Source organism: Dermacentor andersoni, chromosome 1 (assembly GCF_023375885.2).
Source record: "Dermacentor andersoni chromosome 1, qqDerAnde1_hic_scaffold, whole genome shotgun sequence".
In the NCBI taxonomy this organism is placed as follows: domain Eukaryota; kingdom Metazoa; phylum Arthropoda; class Arachnida; order Ixodida; family Ixodidae; genus Dermacentor; species Dermacentor andersoni.
This window is the reverse complement of record NC_092814.1, coordinates 373,585,121-373,603,635: the sequence shown is the minus strand read 5'-3', so window position 1 is coordinate 373,603,635 and position 18,515 is coordinate 373,585,121. Positions and strand designations below refer to the sequence as shown.

The window sequence follows — 18,515 nt, the reverse complement described above, 5'->3', positions numbered from 1 at the left end:
AGCTTGTGACAACCGAAAAGACGGGAGTAAAGGGTGCGTATTGTCCGGCACAAAACAAGCTGAAGTTTTGTAGCCTCGCGAGTTTGGTACGGGAACTATACTGATGAGCAGTACTCAAGTCGTGACAGAATGATAGAAGTGTAGAGTGCTCGGAAAACCTTAGGTCATCAGGGAAGGGACACACGGGACACAAACCCAAGAAAGGGCCGGTGCTTACATACAGTGCTGGTGACATATGTGGAAAATTTGAGAGAACAGCTAAATGCTACACCCAGAATGAGAAGGGCCCGAACAGTCTTTATAGAAGTGCCTCCAAGGAAGAAGGTTGGACGTGCAGCAGTTTCGTTGTGGCTGATACGCATGGCAGCACTTTTTACGGTGCTACTACAAAGTTTGATATTGTAGGCCCAGTCGTTCACCTTTACGGAATGTATTTATTGTAAGCACATATGCTGTTCATCGGCATATTGTTGTTGTGGAAGCGTTAACTTGTTAATCAAACACATTCTGGGCAGATGCATTAGTAACTTGGTTTTGAGTACATCTTTGTCCTGACTACAATTTATAGTATCGCAGCAAGAAACATTTTAGTAGAGGCTGAAGGGATTCCAGCAGTTTAAGCATAGTGACTGCACAAAACACTGATGACACCTTTTCACCTTCCCCACAATGCACTCACACCATCTACACTTTCCATAAGCAAAAAGTGAGATAAAAATTCAATTACAGTTTCATTGACTCAGTACTTGCTGCTTCTGAAGCGGGCATCGAAGCAATCGTGGTATACGCTGCTACATGCATAGGTCTTGCATGATGCAGGTCCTGCTATGCACTGCACACGCCCTAGGGCACACGTTGCAAACAGATAATTTCTTTTTGCAGTGCTCAACTATAACGACACACTGACTCAAATATGACTGCGTTGCCACGTATGCTTCAGTGCGTCAGTGTTCTTGATTGCTACACGAGCGATTTATCCCCAACTAGCCCAAAAGACGGTCGCACTTGAAAGAAGTGAGTGAATGAGTACAGTGAACTTGTACTGAACTGGATTCACATGCCGAATAAAAGAGCGCAATGTCATCTGAAACAGGCGGCACGGCTGATTATGTAAGTACTTCCAATAGTTCGGCTACTAGTGTAGTTCGCTTTCGGGAGTTATCTTTACCACTGGAAACAGCGCAGAGCTTGCCCGTTAAACTTGAGTCAACCGACACCACACGAAACACGCCGCGGTCGACCAACCCAACTTCCACACGGTTCATTCACCACATCACAGGTCACACGAAGTCAAGAGTGCCATATTTTAAATCACTGCAGCACCAAACGGACCTGAAAATTCATTTCCTTCGACAGATTTCTCAGGTGAGTTCGTTCACTCGCCAGTTACGAACTCGATGGACGCGCTAGGCCTACGCGTAACGTAAACAACATCGGCGATAGGCGAGTGTTGATTATCCAGACTTCGGAGCTCGTAAACGTGTTTCCATTCGTTTTGAGCACAACAAAATGCACATACAACAAGCACAGACGTTGCGGCAATCGTGATTCGGTTGGCTGTTTTAGCAGACGATCGTACCGAGCCCGGCGGAACCCAGTGGGCAGGTTGGATTAGTCGGCGTCGTTCGAAGTCGCTTCGGATCCACGTCGCACTGCCACAACCTACGGTCGTCGGTCGGTTGATCGTGTCGTTGTCGGCCTACTTTTACAACACTGTCTTTCAGGAACACTGTCGCGCGCGTCGTGCGTCCAAAACACTCGGACGATCGTTGGTGTCGGCGTCTCCGCACGGTCGGCCTAGCAGCCGGAGGCTCCGCAGCCTCCGATTGGTTGACGCCTGCGAGGCGTCGCAGCCTCCCATTGGTGCACGCCGGCGCAGCTTCGCCGCGCGCCGGCAAACTTCTAGCATCGCCAGTAGACGTAATCGCTGCGCGACGTTCCGCTTCATCGAGTTCCCGACCGACGCTTTGACGCATTTGACCCTTCGGCGCGCGCCGAAGCTTTCCAGCGCGTGCCAGTGGTTGGGGCATAACGCTTGCCCTCTTACGTACGTAGGCATTTCGCAGTACTAAAAGCCTTAACGCGAGACGCGCTCCTACGTTCCGCAAAGCACTTGCGTGCTGCGTACGTATCGTCATGACGCAGTACTAAAACTGTCTATTAAAGATATCGTTACCGTTGATGAGATGGCGAAGTACATCATTTACGCTGAAGGTAAGAACTCCTTCTTCACTGATTGCTCTACTGCTGATTTAGCCAATCGTGCCATTATTACACTAGATTTTATTCAGCTATTATCTACACAAACCGGCGGCAAACTAAATAGCGCTAAAACTAAACTAGTAATGTTTCATACGCGTCAGAAAGGGCTTCTACGCACCCAATATTTATCAATGGGATGCCGATTGAATATGTTCAGCCCTTCAAAACATTAGGCATTTATTTTGCTGAAATTAGGTCGTTGGATGCACATGTGGACTTTTCGATTGCTAAGCTTTCACTTACTATTGATTTCAAGCAGCGAAACTGTGCAGAGGGAAAAAAAACCCTTATTATTGTGAATTTAAGAGATACTTGGCAAAGTAGTTCGCACGTTAATGTGCGAAGAATGTGTGCCTGGAGTCAACTGAATGCACCTAGGCATAGAGCTGCGCTGAAAGTCTACGCAGATTAAAGCTGAAGATAGTCGAAAAGACCTGTAGCCTACCTTGCCGTCAAAATTCTTGGTTCGTTCACAGCATATTCATCACAATTGCTTTCGCTGACATTTGCGCAAAAGCGAGGAAACAAAAAAAAAAATATGAAGGCGGGTCCCGTGACATATGCGTCACGCGATCCTCGAGCTACGGTATCAGAGAACGCCACGAAGAAATTTCTCTTGTGGAGGCTCGAGGGGGCGAGTGAAGAGAGCGTCTCTCGTATCAGTAGCACTCGCCTCCTGAAATCACGGATGCGCTGCATTCAAAATACTTCTATCTCGCATATAAGTGAACCAATTCGAAAAATTCTCGCGGCACAACGCTCCTTAGAGCACCCGTAACAACATCCGTCGTATAACCGAAATTTGCTATGTGTTCTGGTCAGGGTTCTTTAAGCTACACTAAACGCGTCTCCGATCAGTCAGACATGGTTTGTACACTTCGCGCAGGGGAACGGTGCAATCAAATATTACCAGAACAAGCCATGTGACACATCTAGGTCCGACCCAACGGACGTGACGTATGCGAATTGGAAGAGCAAATCTGCAACTTATTTATTCTAGAAAGCAGTGCTAGGCAAACGGAGCGTGACTTATCTCGATAGGTAGGTCGATATATTTAATACATTTCATTGTGTTCCCGCGTCGAGAGGTGCGAGAGAACAAAATTAAATATTGTCACGTAGTAGTGAGGACAAACAACACAGTAGCAGTACTGTGAATGACGAAAGTAACTTTCATTGCGCGAAGCTGTGCCCACAAAGGCTACACTTAGAGTACAACGATAGCGGCGAACACAGTCGGCGATCGTCTAAATCTGCTCTGCCGGTCAAACGCGACGGCTTTTACAAACGAGCCATCGAAGGTTCCAGAGTAATCAGTAATGCCCGCGTGTCTTCCAGAAAGTTCTTCACAATTCGCATCGCACATGCAGTCAAATTACGCAACTTCGGTGACAACAGACCACAGAAAGAACCATCGATAACATTTGAGGAACTTCCGATACATGCGGATGCGTCCCGCGCTGAGTGATGACATTATTTAGACGGTGAAAAGTGGTCACTCGAAAAGATAAGCAAGTACGCGTGTCAATGCTCTCCTCTGAATTAGCGTCAACCGGACGCTACAAACACAACAGGGGAGCGAAAAAAACAAAACGATACTCATTAAAAAGTAACACAACAACAAAGAAGCAAAGTTCAATGTTATACAGTCCTAAAAAAGAAAAGAAGTCCAAAGTTCAGCTATGCAAAGTCCCAAAGTTCGTTAGCGCTGGTAGAACGGCTTAAATCTCACAACATGGTTTCTTTCAGGTCGTGAGCGGCGCCGCTGTGATAGCGAAATGCTGTCTGGCACGAACTCATAGTCGAGTGCGCCAATGCGTCGGAATGATCTTGTAGGGTACGAAATAGCTGCGTAAAAGCTTCTCGTTAACTATTTGTCGGCGGATTGGGGTCCAGACCCAAACCGGGTCGCCACGTTGGTACTCGACGTTGCGTCGTCGAAGGTTGTAGTGTCGGCTGTCGGTCCTCTGCTGGTTCTTGATCCGCAGGTGGGCGAGCTGTCGGGCTTCTTCGGCGTGCTGGAGATAGGTGGCGACCTCAAGCTTCTCTTAGTCGGTGACGTGCGGCAGCATGGCGTCGAGAGTCATCTCAGAATCCTGCTGTAAACCAGCTTGTCAGTCAGTGTTCTATTTTCACCAAACAAAAACATCTGTACAAAAGGGAAGACGGCGAAAAAGCTGCGGATACTACAGCTTGACTAAGCACCGTCAACCCTGTAGGGGTAATGACAGGGTAAATATACAAGCAAAAAGCGAATAATTATACAAGCAAAAAGTGAATAATTAAAGTGACAGGGTAAACACACAAGCGAAAGCAAATAACTATTATACACCAGTACGAAAAAGAATAGTACCCATAGCATCATATCTGCACATAATAAATCAGCAGAAGATAAATGTCATCGTAGTTATATGCTTAGTGAAAACATAATGATATAAAGCAATACAATTTAAGGAATGCCTAGTACAAGAACAAACTAATTACTTTGGAGGGGTTTAGCGTTTTAATTTCGATGTTTTGCTGCTCATATGCGTTAAGAGTGCTTGGTATTGTGTGGCTAAGCCTTTGCGTTCCGTAATAGTGCCTGAGAATGGAGTTTTCCAGGGGGGTTTATACCGATGGAAGTAAATACTTTGAGTAGGTTCAAAAATTGCAAGTGTAAGAAATGTGTCAAGCTTCCCGCGATTTGCACTAATGTAGGATTGTAGCAGCCTGCATTTGTATATATCGTTCGCCATAACAATGTTATGTTTAACAAAAAGATGTCTTGTCTGGAATGTTTAAGGTATGGCATGTTCTCTATTGCCCTAACAGCTCTTTTCTGAAGTATTTTTAGCTTATTCAAATTGGTTAATATAGTATTTCCACATATTAAAGCACAGTAGTTCAAGTGAGCATGGAAGAGAGCTTGATAAATAAGTCGCTTTATGATAAGAGGCAAAAGATATCGACGACGATTTAAAGCACTAACTACGCGTCTCAGCTTTAAGCTAATCTGATCTATTTGCTCATTCTAGGATACATGTTCATTAAAAATTACTCCAAGCGTCTTAATTGATTTGGTTACTCCAATTCCCTATGGGCCTAGGGTAATATGGTACGGTAACTGTAGGGATGTGCCAAGGGCTCGAAAAAGGACACATATTGTTTTTGTTTCATTTAGCGTTATATTGTTTTAGTACACCAATCCCGAAGCTTATAACAGGTGTTTGCTGCTAGCGCCTCGAGAATACCTAACTTTTTCCAGTAAAAAATAATGTGCAATCATCAGCATTAATTCTAAATTTGCAATCTTCGTCGATGTTGATTATGTCATTGATGTAATATAAAAATAATACAGGCTCTAGAATGCTGCCTTGTGGCACCCCGGTTTTAATTGGTTGTGTGCGTGATTTAAAGCCATTTATTTCATCGTACTGAGACCGCGCACTCAAATACGACTGAATAAGTTTGAGTGAGATTGCTCTAAATCCATAGCATTTTAATCAATTTAATTATGATACATGACTTACGCAATCAAAGGCCTTACTGAAGTCCAAATATAATGCAAGTGTCAAAGCCTCTTTTCGATATTGTATAATACGATTTATTTCTGTGCTAATAGAGCACTTTTAGTTGAACGTTTCTTTCTGAAACCATATTGACATTCGGTAATAAGATTGTACTTTCTCGAGAAGATATCAATTCTATCGTTTATTATTTTTTCAAGACATTTTGAGAAAATGGGGAGTATATAGATATTGGGCGATAATTGCTTAAATTGTTTTTATCTCCTGTGTTATATATTTCGGTAACTTTCGCTAGTTGCATGAGCGTCGGAAAAATACCTGTTGATAACACCAACTTGCAGATATGTGTTAGTACTTCTGCTATGACGGCTAATACATACTTTATTGGTCGAATTTCTATGCCATCAGGATCACAGCTGCGACTATTTTTATTCTACTGAATAGTATAATTACTTCAGAACTGGAAGTTGGCTTAAGAAAAACCGTGTTTGGTATCGGATTTATGTCGGTTGTGTTTGTTCGCTGTGACTGGAATTGCCTATTTTCACGAAGAAATCATTAAATTGTTCTGCAAGCTCAATTCCTCTTAGCGTTTTTTTCGTCTATTTCCAGATTATCGATTTTAGTGGGAGTGGCTCCTTTATTCAGTATTTCATTTAATTTTTCCACATGGTATTACGTCGCTCTGGACGTTGTGGATCGAAGATGTGGTAGTAGTAGTCCCTTTTCGCCCTTTCTTTTTCTTTATTCAACTTAGTTCCAACAGTCTTGCATTCATCCCGTAAGTGCGCATTACGTGTTTTAAGGAATTGCTGGTAAAGTTTATTTTGATGGTTTATCTGTCGCTTTAGATAGTTTGTTATCCATGGTTTCCGCGGTTTGTTTGGTCTGTGATGTGTCTTAAGATGAAACTATTCAATGTTCTTTAAATGTTGTTATAAAGTTATTGTACGAGTTGTTTGTATCTCTATCGGCCAAAATATCATTCCAATCCAATTGCTTGATACCGTGCCTAAAGAGCTCCAATGTTACAGGTGTCAGTGAGGGGTACGTGAATTCCTCTAGTTTCAAAAGTGCTTGAACGGCGGGATCTGCGTTGTTTTTTGCACCGCCGTGTTCTAAGCGAAGGTTATGCACGGCAGGACGGCATCCCAGGTCTTGTGTTCGACGTCGACGTTCATTGCTAGCATGTCGGCAAGGGTCTTATTCGGGCGCTCCTTAAGACCATTCGTCTGCGTGTGGTAGGCAGTTGCCCTCTTGTGGCATGTCTGGTTGTATTGCAGAATGGTGTGAGTCAGCTCCGCGGTTAAGGCCGTTCCTCTGTCGGTGATGAGGACTTCTTGGACGCCATGTCGCAGAAGGATTCTCTCGACGAAGAATTTCGCCACTTCGGATGCGCTACCTTTCGGCAGAGCTTTCATTTCAACGAAGCGGGTGACGTAGTCCGTCACCACGACGATCCACTTATTTACCAGAAATCCACTGTTACACCAGAAAGGGCCCCTACAAGTCCATCCCGATCTGCTGAAATGGTCGGCAAGGAGGCTGAATCGGCTATAGTATTCCCGCCAGCCTTGTCGGTGGTGTCTTGCGTCGCTGACAGTCTCGGCATGTCTTGACGTAAACGGGCGACGTCGGCGGTCAGGCGCGGCCAACAATACCTTTCCTATATGCTCGATAGCGTCTGGGAGAATACGAGGTGCCCAGCGGTCGGATCGTCATATAGGGCGTGCAGTACTTCCGGACGCAGCGCAGAGGGAACAAGAAGAAGTTGGCTGGCATGGACTGGGGAGAAGTTCTTCTTTTCAAGTAAGTTGTTTTGAAGCGAGAACGAAGAGAGCGTAAACTTTATTTTCAAATCAATAAGATTCGAGTCCGGCGTTTTTTTATTTGATCTGGGCACCCGCCGCGGACGCGGTTCCGAGGCCTTGTCTCGAAGCAGCTTCCTCGGCTCGCTGGACGGCCCAGAGCTGTGCTATCAGGTTCGAGCTAAGCAGTGCGGTCTTCCAGCGCGAGCGGAGACTGGCGGTGGAAGAGACGGAGGGGTCGGCCCTGCCCGACTTGTTTTTTAAGTGCTGGCACTCCCATAACATGTGATTAAGTGTGGCAACCTCGCCACACGATGCGCATATGCTTGTAGCGTACATGTCTGGACACATGGCGTGCATGAGTTTGGGGTTTCTGTAAGAATCCGTTTGTAATTTTTCTGAAGTGTACTGCTTGCGTCCTGTCTAACCTAGCGTGAGGAAATGGGTATATGCGTCTTTGTAACTGGTAGTGTGTCGTGATGTCGTGGAACCTGGTCATACTCCCACGCCCAGACATTTGCAGTACCCCGCGGGGGCTCTTCCTCCGATGACGCTCGGTGAGTGAGGCCTCGAACAACGCGGTGAGCCGCTTCGTTGGGGGTGCTCAATCCAGTGTGTGCTGGGATCCATAGCAAATGCCTTCGGTTATCGAAATGAGCCTCTCCCTAGTGTATGACATGTCGCTGGCGTATGTGTACGCCTATGCGAGATGCGTCCATTTGCGAAATTGTGAATTGCCATTTGCGAATCGCAGATCACGTATGTCGCTTTGGTTTGTGTGAGGGCCAGTGCTATGGCCTCTTCCTCTGCTGCTTCGGCGGCATGTGCCGTGTGACGGCATGTGCCTCCCGAGCGTCACGCTCGTGAGGTAGTTGCCTCGGTGGCTAGTAACTGCCGCCATGAAACTCTTCCTGTCTCGATAACGGGCCGCGTCGGTGATGACCGCCTACTTGTTGGAGTAACTTTGGTTCATGTGTTGTGCCCTGGTTTTACGTCTCGCGGTGTGGTGTTGGGGGTGCATGTAGCGAGGCAATGGGGGTACGTATAGTTGCTCGCCGTATGGTTCTCGGAATTTCTACTTTGATGTCGTGCTGCGTGTGGCATGTGATGCCGAGCTTTTCGAGCACGTGTCTGCCCGCGCGGGTCTTGGATAGACGCTCGAATTGGGACACTTGTTGCGCTTCCACGAATTGCTCGAGCGTATTGTGTAAGCCTAGTTCTAAGAGCTTGGTGATGCTGACTCCGGGCGCAAGTCCCAACGCACATTTGTTTCTTTACCGTCCAATTGTGAAACGCTGCCGTGTACTTTATTTGAGAAATGACGAAGGCTTGCATGAGTCGTATGACGCTGCCTTCGCGCGTGCCCGCGTGTTTATTGGTGATGCGTCGAATGAGCTGCGTCGTGCTGGTGGCCTTTGCCGGTATCTTGCGAAGTGCTTCGTCAGTGCCGCCCTTGTGTTCTATCATCATTCCTAATACCCGGATCTTATGCACCATCGGGATGGGTAGGCCGTGTTTGATGCCGTTAATTGGATCTCTTCATTCTGACCAGTCTATATAGGAACAGTTCGGAGTTTTCGGCCAAGCAGGCGAGTCCTGTGCCCACGATGACAATCTTCGCTTAAATGCCCCAGGTACTGGTTGAAGCTCGCCTCAAAGCAGAGCTTGAAAATCTCAAGGTGCCTCAGTCAAGAATGTGTTCTCTCATCATTGATGAGATGCCTATTAAATAGAAGCTCCAGTGCAATAAGCAACAATACTGTTTTGTGGGGCAGGCAGACGTCAGCTTGCCGAACATTAGCAGTGACGTTGTGCTAGCGAACACCCTTTTGTGTTTTGTGATTAGTGAACTTTCATCCTCGTACAGGATTTCTGTTGGTTACTTTTTTACAAAGGGTTTAACCGGTACCCAGCTTCATGCGCTGACGGTCTTCATAATGAAGAAAGTGGAGTCTTGCGGTTTCTATATTTTCAGAATTTTCACTGACAACCACAAGGCAAATGTACAAGCCATGAGACTTCTAGGGAACGGCATCGTTACCTACAGAACTGACCATTCATGTGACCCGGATAGGCAGCTTTTCATGAGCTTCCACCCCTGCCATGTGCTAAAAAATGTGCGGTCTCAATTTTTGGCACACGACATCGGACCCAAAGGAGAAATTTCAGCGCCATATCTGAAAGATGTGTATGAGCTCCAAAAGAACTTGATTGTGAATCCGGTACGTTATCCCAGTCGGAAACATGTTTTTCCTAATAACATAGAAAAAATGAACGTGGTGAGGGCTATTCAACTCATATTCAACTCGCAGTAACGCCTGTTTTGCAACACCTTCAGGAACAAGCTGGTCACATTTGCCATATTTCATTCGCAAGTGCAGGCCCGACCATCACTTTTATGGAGAACTTCTGTCGCTGGTTTGTTCTCCACGACACCAGTAATAGAGTTCAACATCTGCGCCAGAGGTTCCCAGATCTTAAGCAGTACGACAGCACAGAAGATGCCTGGCTTGAGTGGCTAGAGGTCCGTATGCCAATGCATCTGCATGAATTGAAAACAAAGTGCACCCATCCTCGTGAGTTTCTGACAAAGGAGACATACGATGCATTCTTGGCCACTACGTACAGCACTGTGGCCTGCATAGAACACCTATTTAGGGTTGAAAAATTTGCATTTGCATTGACACGGAAGTTCAAAAGTGACCCGATAGAGTCTCTATTTGGAACACTGCGAAGGTTAGCTGGGTGCAATGGTGCACTAGATGTTCGTGCTGCCCTTTCAGGAATTCAGAAAGTGCTGAAAATTGGAATAGCTGCATCCAATACACTTTCGAATGTGGCACACAGTGAGCCTGTAGTCATGTCACTAACTGTATAATCTGAGAAGCCAGAAACATCTGTTCAACCTCATTCGAAACTGGGAAGAGCTGCTCTGAATGTTCTTCAAAGACTCAACACTACTGTTTTGCCTGTGAACATGCCCTCTCTGCAGATAGCTGCGACCGTCTATGTCGGTGGCTATATTGTCCGCGTCATCAGTGAGCAGATAAACTGCGAGAATTAGTGTGGCAATCGCATCCAAGCCACTAACAAAGCAGTCACTGTAGGCGTTCACTCGCAGCCAGGACCGTGGGGAACTTTCATATGCCTCTGACCAGCTGCTTTTTGTCCTGGACATCTTGCGTGTTTACTCTTAGCCAGCCCTGAAAGAAAATGCAGCTCTTCAGAGACCCATGACTAGCTAGGTGGCATACGCAGTTCCAGCTCTGTGTGCCTCAAACTGTCTGCATTGTAAAGAGAATGACATGATGGACGGACAGAAGCTTATGGAACTTATTGCAGTGCGTTTTGTGAGGCCTCTCCTTGCAAACTATGCATTTAGCATCACAGACAGGCACGGTACCTACAAGTACTTTGCTCAAAAGCCCCTTTCAAGAAAGAGTCTAAAACTGCGATAACCAGTGTAACACCTTCAGTTGCTCTTTGCACAATCGTGCACATAAAGATGAAAAGCGAGAGCCGTTTGAAAATAAACATCCCTTGTATGTATTTCATTAAACTTGAAACACTTCTCATTTAATTTATTCTGCAGATTTGAATAAGTGTCGCACGTTTCATTGTTTTTCAGGTATGCCACTGAAGAAGCCAGAGAGGCTCTTTCTGAACACACTATATGTTACATGGAGTACTTTTTCATATATGCCTTCATTCTAGAAGGTCCTTGCATGGCGTTCGGATTTTGAAAACTTGACAATTCTTCGAATAGATTCTGTTGAGGTGATTTAAAGCATGGTGTGTGCACTCTTTCAACCCGACATCGCCTATTGTATTTGGTATTCTTAGTCTGTTCTGCTGCTGTGCGCGTTGCATTATCCTGAGGTGCTATGAATGCAGTAAAGCTAAATTCCCAATGGATTCAACTGGCGCCAGAAAAAGACAAATGCATTTCACATCCATTCACGTTCTGTAATATCTGTATCTGCTTCGGATGCCTTTCGGTCGTTTTTCTTTGGTACCTTTGCTCAGTGCTCCTCGTGGGGCAATATATGTTCAAATAAACATCGTCACTTATCCAGATCTGCGGCAAACAAAGCGGGAGAACACGTGTTGCTGTGTTTTTATCCGCTGCGGTGCCACTTGCCACCACGCACACCGCCTCCGCCCCTCCGCTGCCCTGGTAAGCCAGCGTCGGGAAACCCTGTTTAGGTGGAGGCACCTGGCGGCAATGCGTTGTACTTTCGCCGACGGCGGCGGGCTATTGTCCTCCGCTCTTTCGCCGGACCCTGAAAGTATATAGAAGGTATGCACCACAACTAGGTCCGAGCCAACGGGCGTGATGTGTTCGAAAGACCAAGGTGTAACTAATTTATGCTTTAAAGAAGTGCTAGGCTATCGGAGCGCGACTTATTGGGATAGACAGGTCGAAATTTTTTTAGAGATTTCGTTGCCTCTGGCTGCGTTGAGAGGCGCGTGAGAAGAAAATCAATTATCAAGAAGAAAGGAGAAATATGAATGAATGTCTAGTGTTTAGTGGCGCAAGGGCCAGGTATGGCCAAAGAGCGCCATGCCAGTGTTAATGAGTTTTCTGTGGAGCTATGATTTCTATGAAGTTGATGTGACTTGGCTAGAAAGGGGCCTTTTCCATAGTCGCTATAAAGTGCGTAAATCAATGTGTAATAAGATTATAGCGGTGACAAATGACGGGTACTACGAGCATTAAGATGCATTGCGAGACAATGTTACGATATACAAAATATATCTGCTGCTAAAATTGGCTAGAGCACTTCTACCTCATTCAAGCCCTTGAAACACAAGGGCCTGGAGGCATGTGCTATACAAAACAACTATCACATCAACATCCTCTAGAAAGAGGATGCGCTACGAATTTTGTGGGTTTATAACATGTAGGAAAATATCATTCAAGCAATCGAGGACTGCTTTGATGTTAAAAGGCGCTTCTTTTCCAAGAAACATAGGCGGCTGAAGAGGGACGGATTAACGGTACGCAAGAGGAAAATGTTTGTTTGTCTCAGCTTCGGCTTCCCGAGACTCCAGGATGACGTGGAGGACGGTCAGCCTCTTACCACACCTAGCACAGGTTGGAGATTCATTTCCAGTAAGTAGAAAATTATGAGGGCGAAATTTTGTTACGGAGGCCCAAAAACCTAATCGTGGTTTTACCACGCGTTTTACCAAGCCTATTATTTGTTTCTGTGTCCCACATGCGTTGCCAATTGTTTTCGCAGTTTCTTTCGTAAGAAGGGTTTCAGATCTGTGACAGGGACAGCAGCGGTAGGATTAACAGCATGTGGTGCAATTGACGTGGCCATCTCGTCCCCCAAAACGTTGCCCTCGATGCCCCTATGGCCTGGCCCCCAGCATATAATGATATGCTGATTAGATAGATACGCTTTAGACAGGTAGGAATAGAGTTCAGTAAGCACTAGATTTTGTGCTTACACAGTGACATCAAGCCCTTCACGACGCTTAGGGAGTCTGTATATATAACTGCTTATTGGAGTTTTGATTTACTTATTTGCTTTACAACCGACAATAGTGCGCAGGCCTCGGCCGTAAAGATGATTGTTTCCGAATGCATTACATCGGTTTCCGAGAAGGATCGACCGACGGCTGCATAGGACACCCCAGCATGTGACTTTGAAGCCTCTGCGTAGAACTCCGTGCACAAGTGCTTGTGCTGGAGTTCTAGGAAATGCATTCGGATTTCGGCTTCTGGAGCGTGCTTTGTAACTTCTAGAAAGTATATATCAAATTCTACCACCTGCGACTCCCAAGGAGGTAACAGCTTGGTTAGATGCACTAAGCGATGCTCGATGAGTGGGACATGCACTTCATCGCTAAGCTCCCTCACACGCAGCGAGAAAGGCTGTCTTACAGAGGAACGATTACGGAAAAGTGTAGCACATGTCATATCGTTAACGGCATTAAAACATGGGTGTTCATGATTAAAGTGTATTTTGAGAAAATATGTGAGGCTGATCTATGTTCTCCGTAGATGGCGTGACCATTCATTTGATACTGCGTATGAGGTTTCGATAGGGCTTCTCCTAAAAGCGGCAGTGGCTAAGCGGATACCTAGATGGTGGACAGGATATAGAATTTTTAGCGTGCTCGCGGCGGCAGAGTTTTATACGACGGCACCATAGTCCAATTGTGATCGAATTAGGCTCCTATAAAGATTCATCAATCACTTCCTGTCGCTACGCCATGTTGTGTGGAATAGAATTTTCAATAAGTTCATTGTTCTTAGACATTTTCCTTTAAGATATTTAATGTGTGTGAGGAAAGTAAGCCCGGAGTCAAATATAATACCTAGAAATTTATGCTCTTTGTTGACAGATATTTGTTGTCCACACAGTTCTACACAAGGAGCTGGGACCAGGCCTCCCTTTTGGGTAAAAATAATACAAGTGCTTTTGTGGGGGTTGATTTTAAATCCGTTTTTGTCTGCCCACTTAGACACCTTGTTCAAGCCATGCCATACCGGTCTCTCGCACACTGCGAGGCTACAGGACTTGAAGCCTATTTAAACGTCGTCAAACGTAGATGGAATAAAAAATGGCCGGTGGTAATGAAGCACGAAAAGTGTTCATCTTCTCCATAAAGAACGTGGAGCTAAGCACGCCTCCCTCGGGTACACCAGTTTCTTGTATAAAAGGTCGCGGCGTTGCCGATTTTCACGGGGAAGATACGATTCAACAAACAGCTTTCAATAATGTTTAGCATATTTCCACGGGTGCCCGTTCCAGGCAAGACTCGCAGGATCCCGTAACGCCACTTTGTGTCATACGCCTTCTCCATATGGAGGAATATCGATAACAAAAACTGTTTATGTACAAATGCATCGCGGATATATCCTTCAATGCGTACAAGATGAACAGTTGTGGACCGCCCTTCTCTTAAGCCACACTGATAGGCATCAAGTATATTGTTGAGTTCAAGGAAATGTATGTGTCTACGATTAATCATTTTTTTCAAAAAGCTTACACAGGCAACTTGTAAGAGCTACCGGGCGATAACTTGCCGCCAAGAAAGGGTCTTTACCATGCTTCAAAACAGGGACCACAATTGCTTCTTTCCATGTGTGTGGAAGGTATCCGGCAGCCCAAATAGGGTTGAAGAGGGCGAGTAGTGTAACTTGTGGGTCAGTGTGTGTTTTTGATCAAGTCATACATGACCCTGTCAGGTCCCAGTGCAGTGCTCTTGCACGAGATCAAGGCAGCTCTCAAATCGGCAATACTGAATGGCTGGTTACACAGTTAGTTTTGTCTGCCTTTACGTACAAACGGCTTAAGGTCTTCTGTTTCTTTGTATTTAAGGAAGGACTGACAATAGTGGATTGAGCTCGACACATGCTCAAAGTGCTCACCAAGAGAGTCTGCCTAGTATTGCAAGGTATCCCCTTGGTTGTTCACCAGAGTCAAAGGATGGGTTTGTTGCCCTTTTCACTTTCTTAAGCCATTCCACACTTTCGAAAACCTCCTGCGCGTATGAAGTAATGCAGGAGAAGAACCTCACCGAGCTTTCTCTCTTTGCCTGACGTCGTGTCCACCTTCCCTGTGATTTACTTTGTTTAAATTGAACTAGATTTACGGGATTTCGCGATCTGCAGAATACGCCTCATGCCTTGTTCTGTATCTTTCGCGCCTCTCTACAGTGTTTATTCCACCAGGGAACGCGTGTTGTAAGTGAACCACCATTCGTTTGCGGGATAAACTTTTCGGCTGCATGAATAATGAAAGCGGTAAAATATGCAACAGCCTCATCTATAGAAAAATCATCTGGAAGATTTCGTGGTAGATAAAATGATTCTTTCAAATGATCCCAGTCCATCGATGCTAATTTCCATCGAGGAATATGCGGAGGGTTCTCATGCAGAGTTATCAGGTTTAAAGTTACAGCGAAGTGCTCACTTCCGAAAAGTTTGTTGATGACGTTCCATTCTAGGTGAGGCAGAAGAGAGGAAGAACCCATTGCTATATCTGTCGCTCAATGCGTGTTCTATTCGACGCTGTAATACGTTAGAAGGCATGTATATAGAACACACAGTGACCAGTTTATTAAAAAGGGTAGCGCGAACTTACACTACCTCAAGGGGCGTCTGAAGGGCGGCATGTTGACAGCTACAGACATGTGCGCAACTATTTCAACATCGCCGGAGGCGGTAGCCTCGTCACAGTCTTTTCGGAAGATGGTGTAATGGCCAACAAAATTAGTGTTTGTGTGTTACAGATGTGTCTCTTGAACACACAGCAACTTTGGATTACGTCTCTGTAGGAGTTCTCTAATATCGTCAAGGTTATGAAGAAGTGCTCTAACATTGCATTGTAGTATTTGTGTCTCCATTATGATAAATGTGTTCTGTGCTGTGTGTATCAGAGAAGAAAATTAGCGCTCACGGGCCCTCTCCAGGGGCCATGACGCGAGGTTTGTCATTTTTGGAGCGATCGCGAGACTCTCGCCGCTCCTTAGGCGCTGGAGGCTCCGTCTGGCTGGTTGTTGTGTCCATCACCTCTTGCGAGAAACCGGAGACGCGCTCTTCCAAGTGCTGCATTTGACAAGAAGGCCTCGTCCCGGCAGACGAGACCTTTGAGGCCACCGGCCCAGAGGTCGATGGTCCCTTCTGCTGGGGCGGCGGAACAGCGCTACCTGCAGCAGCCGGGGGGGGGGGGGGGGATGTCTTCACTGCCGCCTCACTGTGTGTGGGTCGGACAGCCGACGGGGGCCGTTATGGCGCTGCCCCCAGACGCGCCACTTCGGCAAAGGCAAATCTGTTCTTTGCGAGTTACGATACCCGCCTGCGTGCTTCTTTGAATGAAATATTCTCTTTTAGCTTTATCGCCACAACGTCTTTTCCCTTTTTCCAGGATGGGCACGACAATGAGTACGCGGCGTGCTCTCCATCGCAGTTTACACAGTGGAGAGAGTTCTCGCAAGATTCAGAGGTGTGTTCATGGTCACTGCGCTTTGCACAAGCTTGTCGGCCGCGACAGCTCTCTGCACTGTGGCCGAAACGCTGGCATTTAAAAATTGCAGGTGCGGTAACCCATGAACATGACAAGCAAGCTATTTCCTTCAGTGCGCATGTGCGCACTCTTTCTGTCACACCTTCCCTCTCCCCTTATCTTTTCTTTATATTTCCGAGCGTGAATAAACCCGGCGTTCTTCGGCTGGAACGACTGTCTCGTTCACTACGGGAGGGGCGTTGCCTCCGCCCGTCAACTATCGCAACAGTGGCGACGAGAACCCCCACGGATACGCAACAGCGACCGGGCACCAGCCACGACACGAAGACGCCCATCAGCCCAGCCGCGACCATGGCCCTCAAGCTTCCGGATTTCATAGAGGACACAGATAAGTGGAACGCATACCTCGTAAAAGTCGACGCTTACTTTGAAGCAAACGAGGTTACAGACGACGCCAAGAAGAGAGCCTTGTTGGTTGCGGCGTTAGGACCTAGGACCGTGGAAATTCTTTGCGGTAGAGTAGCACCTAGAAAGCCGAGCTCACTAAGCTATGAAGAAGTTGTTTCAACCTTGAATGAGCACTATGATCCATCTCCTAACGAGATATCGGAAAGTTTCAAGTTCTTTCATCGAAGCCAACAAGAAGGAGAGTCTATGCAGGCGTTTATCGTAGCGATTCGTCGAATAGCCCATAACTGCAATTTCTCTTCGATGTTGCAGCGAATGCTGAGGGATCGCATCATTTGCGGAGTGCGGTCGAAAAACTTGCAAAAACAGCTACTAGCCAAGAAGGATTTGACTCTTGCGGAAGCCGAAGCACTTGCTCTAGCAGCAGAAAGCGCAGAGCTAGGTTCGCAACAGATAAGCAGTCAAGGAGACGCCATCGATGGGCTCAACTTTCAGCGGAAAGGGGAACCCGCAATATCAAGGAATGAACCGAGTATGACAGTGCAACAATGTAGATGCTGTGGCCGACAAGGGCATCAAGCCATTGCGTGCTCGCTGCGAAGGCGCCGGTGTTACAAATGCGGGCGACAAGGTCACTTGGCGAGAGTATGCTCGCGAACAGTTCCCGCCCAACGAACCTTGGCGATAACCGAATGTTCAGCTGAAATGAAGTCAGCGGCAGCAATGGGTTGCAAATATGGTCAGTAAAAAGTAATGAAAGTCTGGTTCCGCCCATACAGAAACTTGTCACGTGGAATGGAATTCCGCTGAAAATGATAATTGACACCGGTTCGCCTGTCTGCGTGGTGCCTAAAGCAATATACGAAGCTCATCGTCATAGGTGGCCACCGTTTTGTGAGGCTGCGCTAACCCTTTCATGTTACCTTGGAAAGCTACCAGTGCTGGGCGTTCTGCAAATGCAAGCTTCCTATCAGTCTGCGACAGTTGATTGCAATCTCGTAGTGTTGAACTGCGAAGGCCCTAGCCTTTGTGGCCGTGACTTACTGCAGAAACTCGAAATAAAAGGGGCGCCGCTTCTTCAGATCACGTCGCAGTCAACCGAAGTGAAGCTGGATAGCCAAGGAGCAGCACCCGTGATGGAGCAGTACGCTGACCTCTTCACGGAGGGCTTGGGACTCATAAAGGGGCCACCCGCACGGCTGCATATAAAGGACGGAGCAACACCAAGGTTCTGCAAGGCAAGAAATGTTCCGTTCGCTCTGTTAGACAAGGTCTCCGCCGAGTTAGACCGACTCGTGGCCGCCGGCATTATCTCGCCTGTTTCCTATGCAGAATGGGCCACCCCGGTGGTTCCTGTATTGAAAAGCGATGGGACAGTTCGCATCTGTGGAGATTTTAAAGTAACACTGAACCCAGTTTGTGAAATGGAAAGGTATCCTCTACCCGTAGTAGACGACATTTTCGCTACGCTTCGCGGGGGACAGCAGTTCAGCATCTTGGATTTACGCGATGCCTACAACCAAATTCTTCTAGACGAAGAT

At 46.5% G+C, this 18,515-nt stretch overlaps 1 protein-coding gene across 1 annotated transcript in view; it reads right to left on the bottom strand.

Moving 5' to 3' along the window:
- Nucleotides 1-16,919, bottom strand: part of LOC126516683 (uncharacterized) — a 77,233-nt gene extending 60,314 nt beyond the window's left edge. The window contains exons 1-2 of the mRNA XM_072289873.1: nt 16,860-16,919; nt 16,000-16,148 (exon numbers count right to left, since the gene is read on the bottom strand). Coding sequence (XP_072145974.1) covers nt 16,000-16,148; nt 16,860-16,919 — 209 coding nt within the window. The remainder of the gene's footprint in view (nt 1-15,999; nt 16,149-16,859) is intronic.
- Between the last annotated feature and the right edge of the window lie 1,596 nt (nt 16,920-18,515).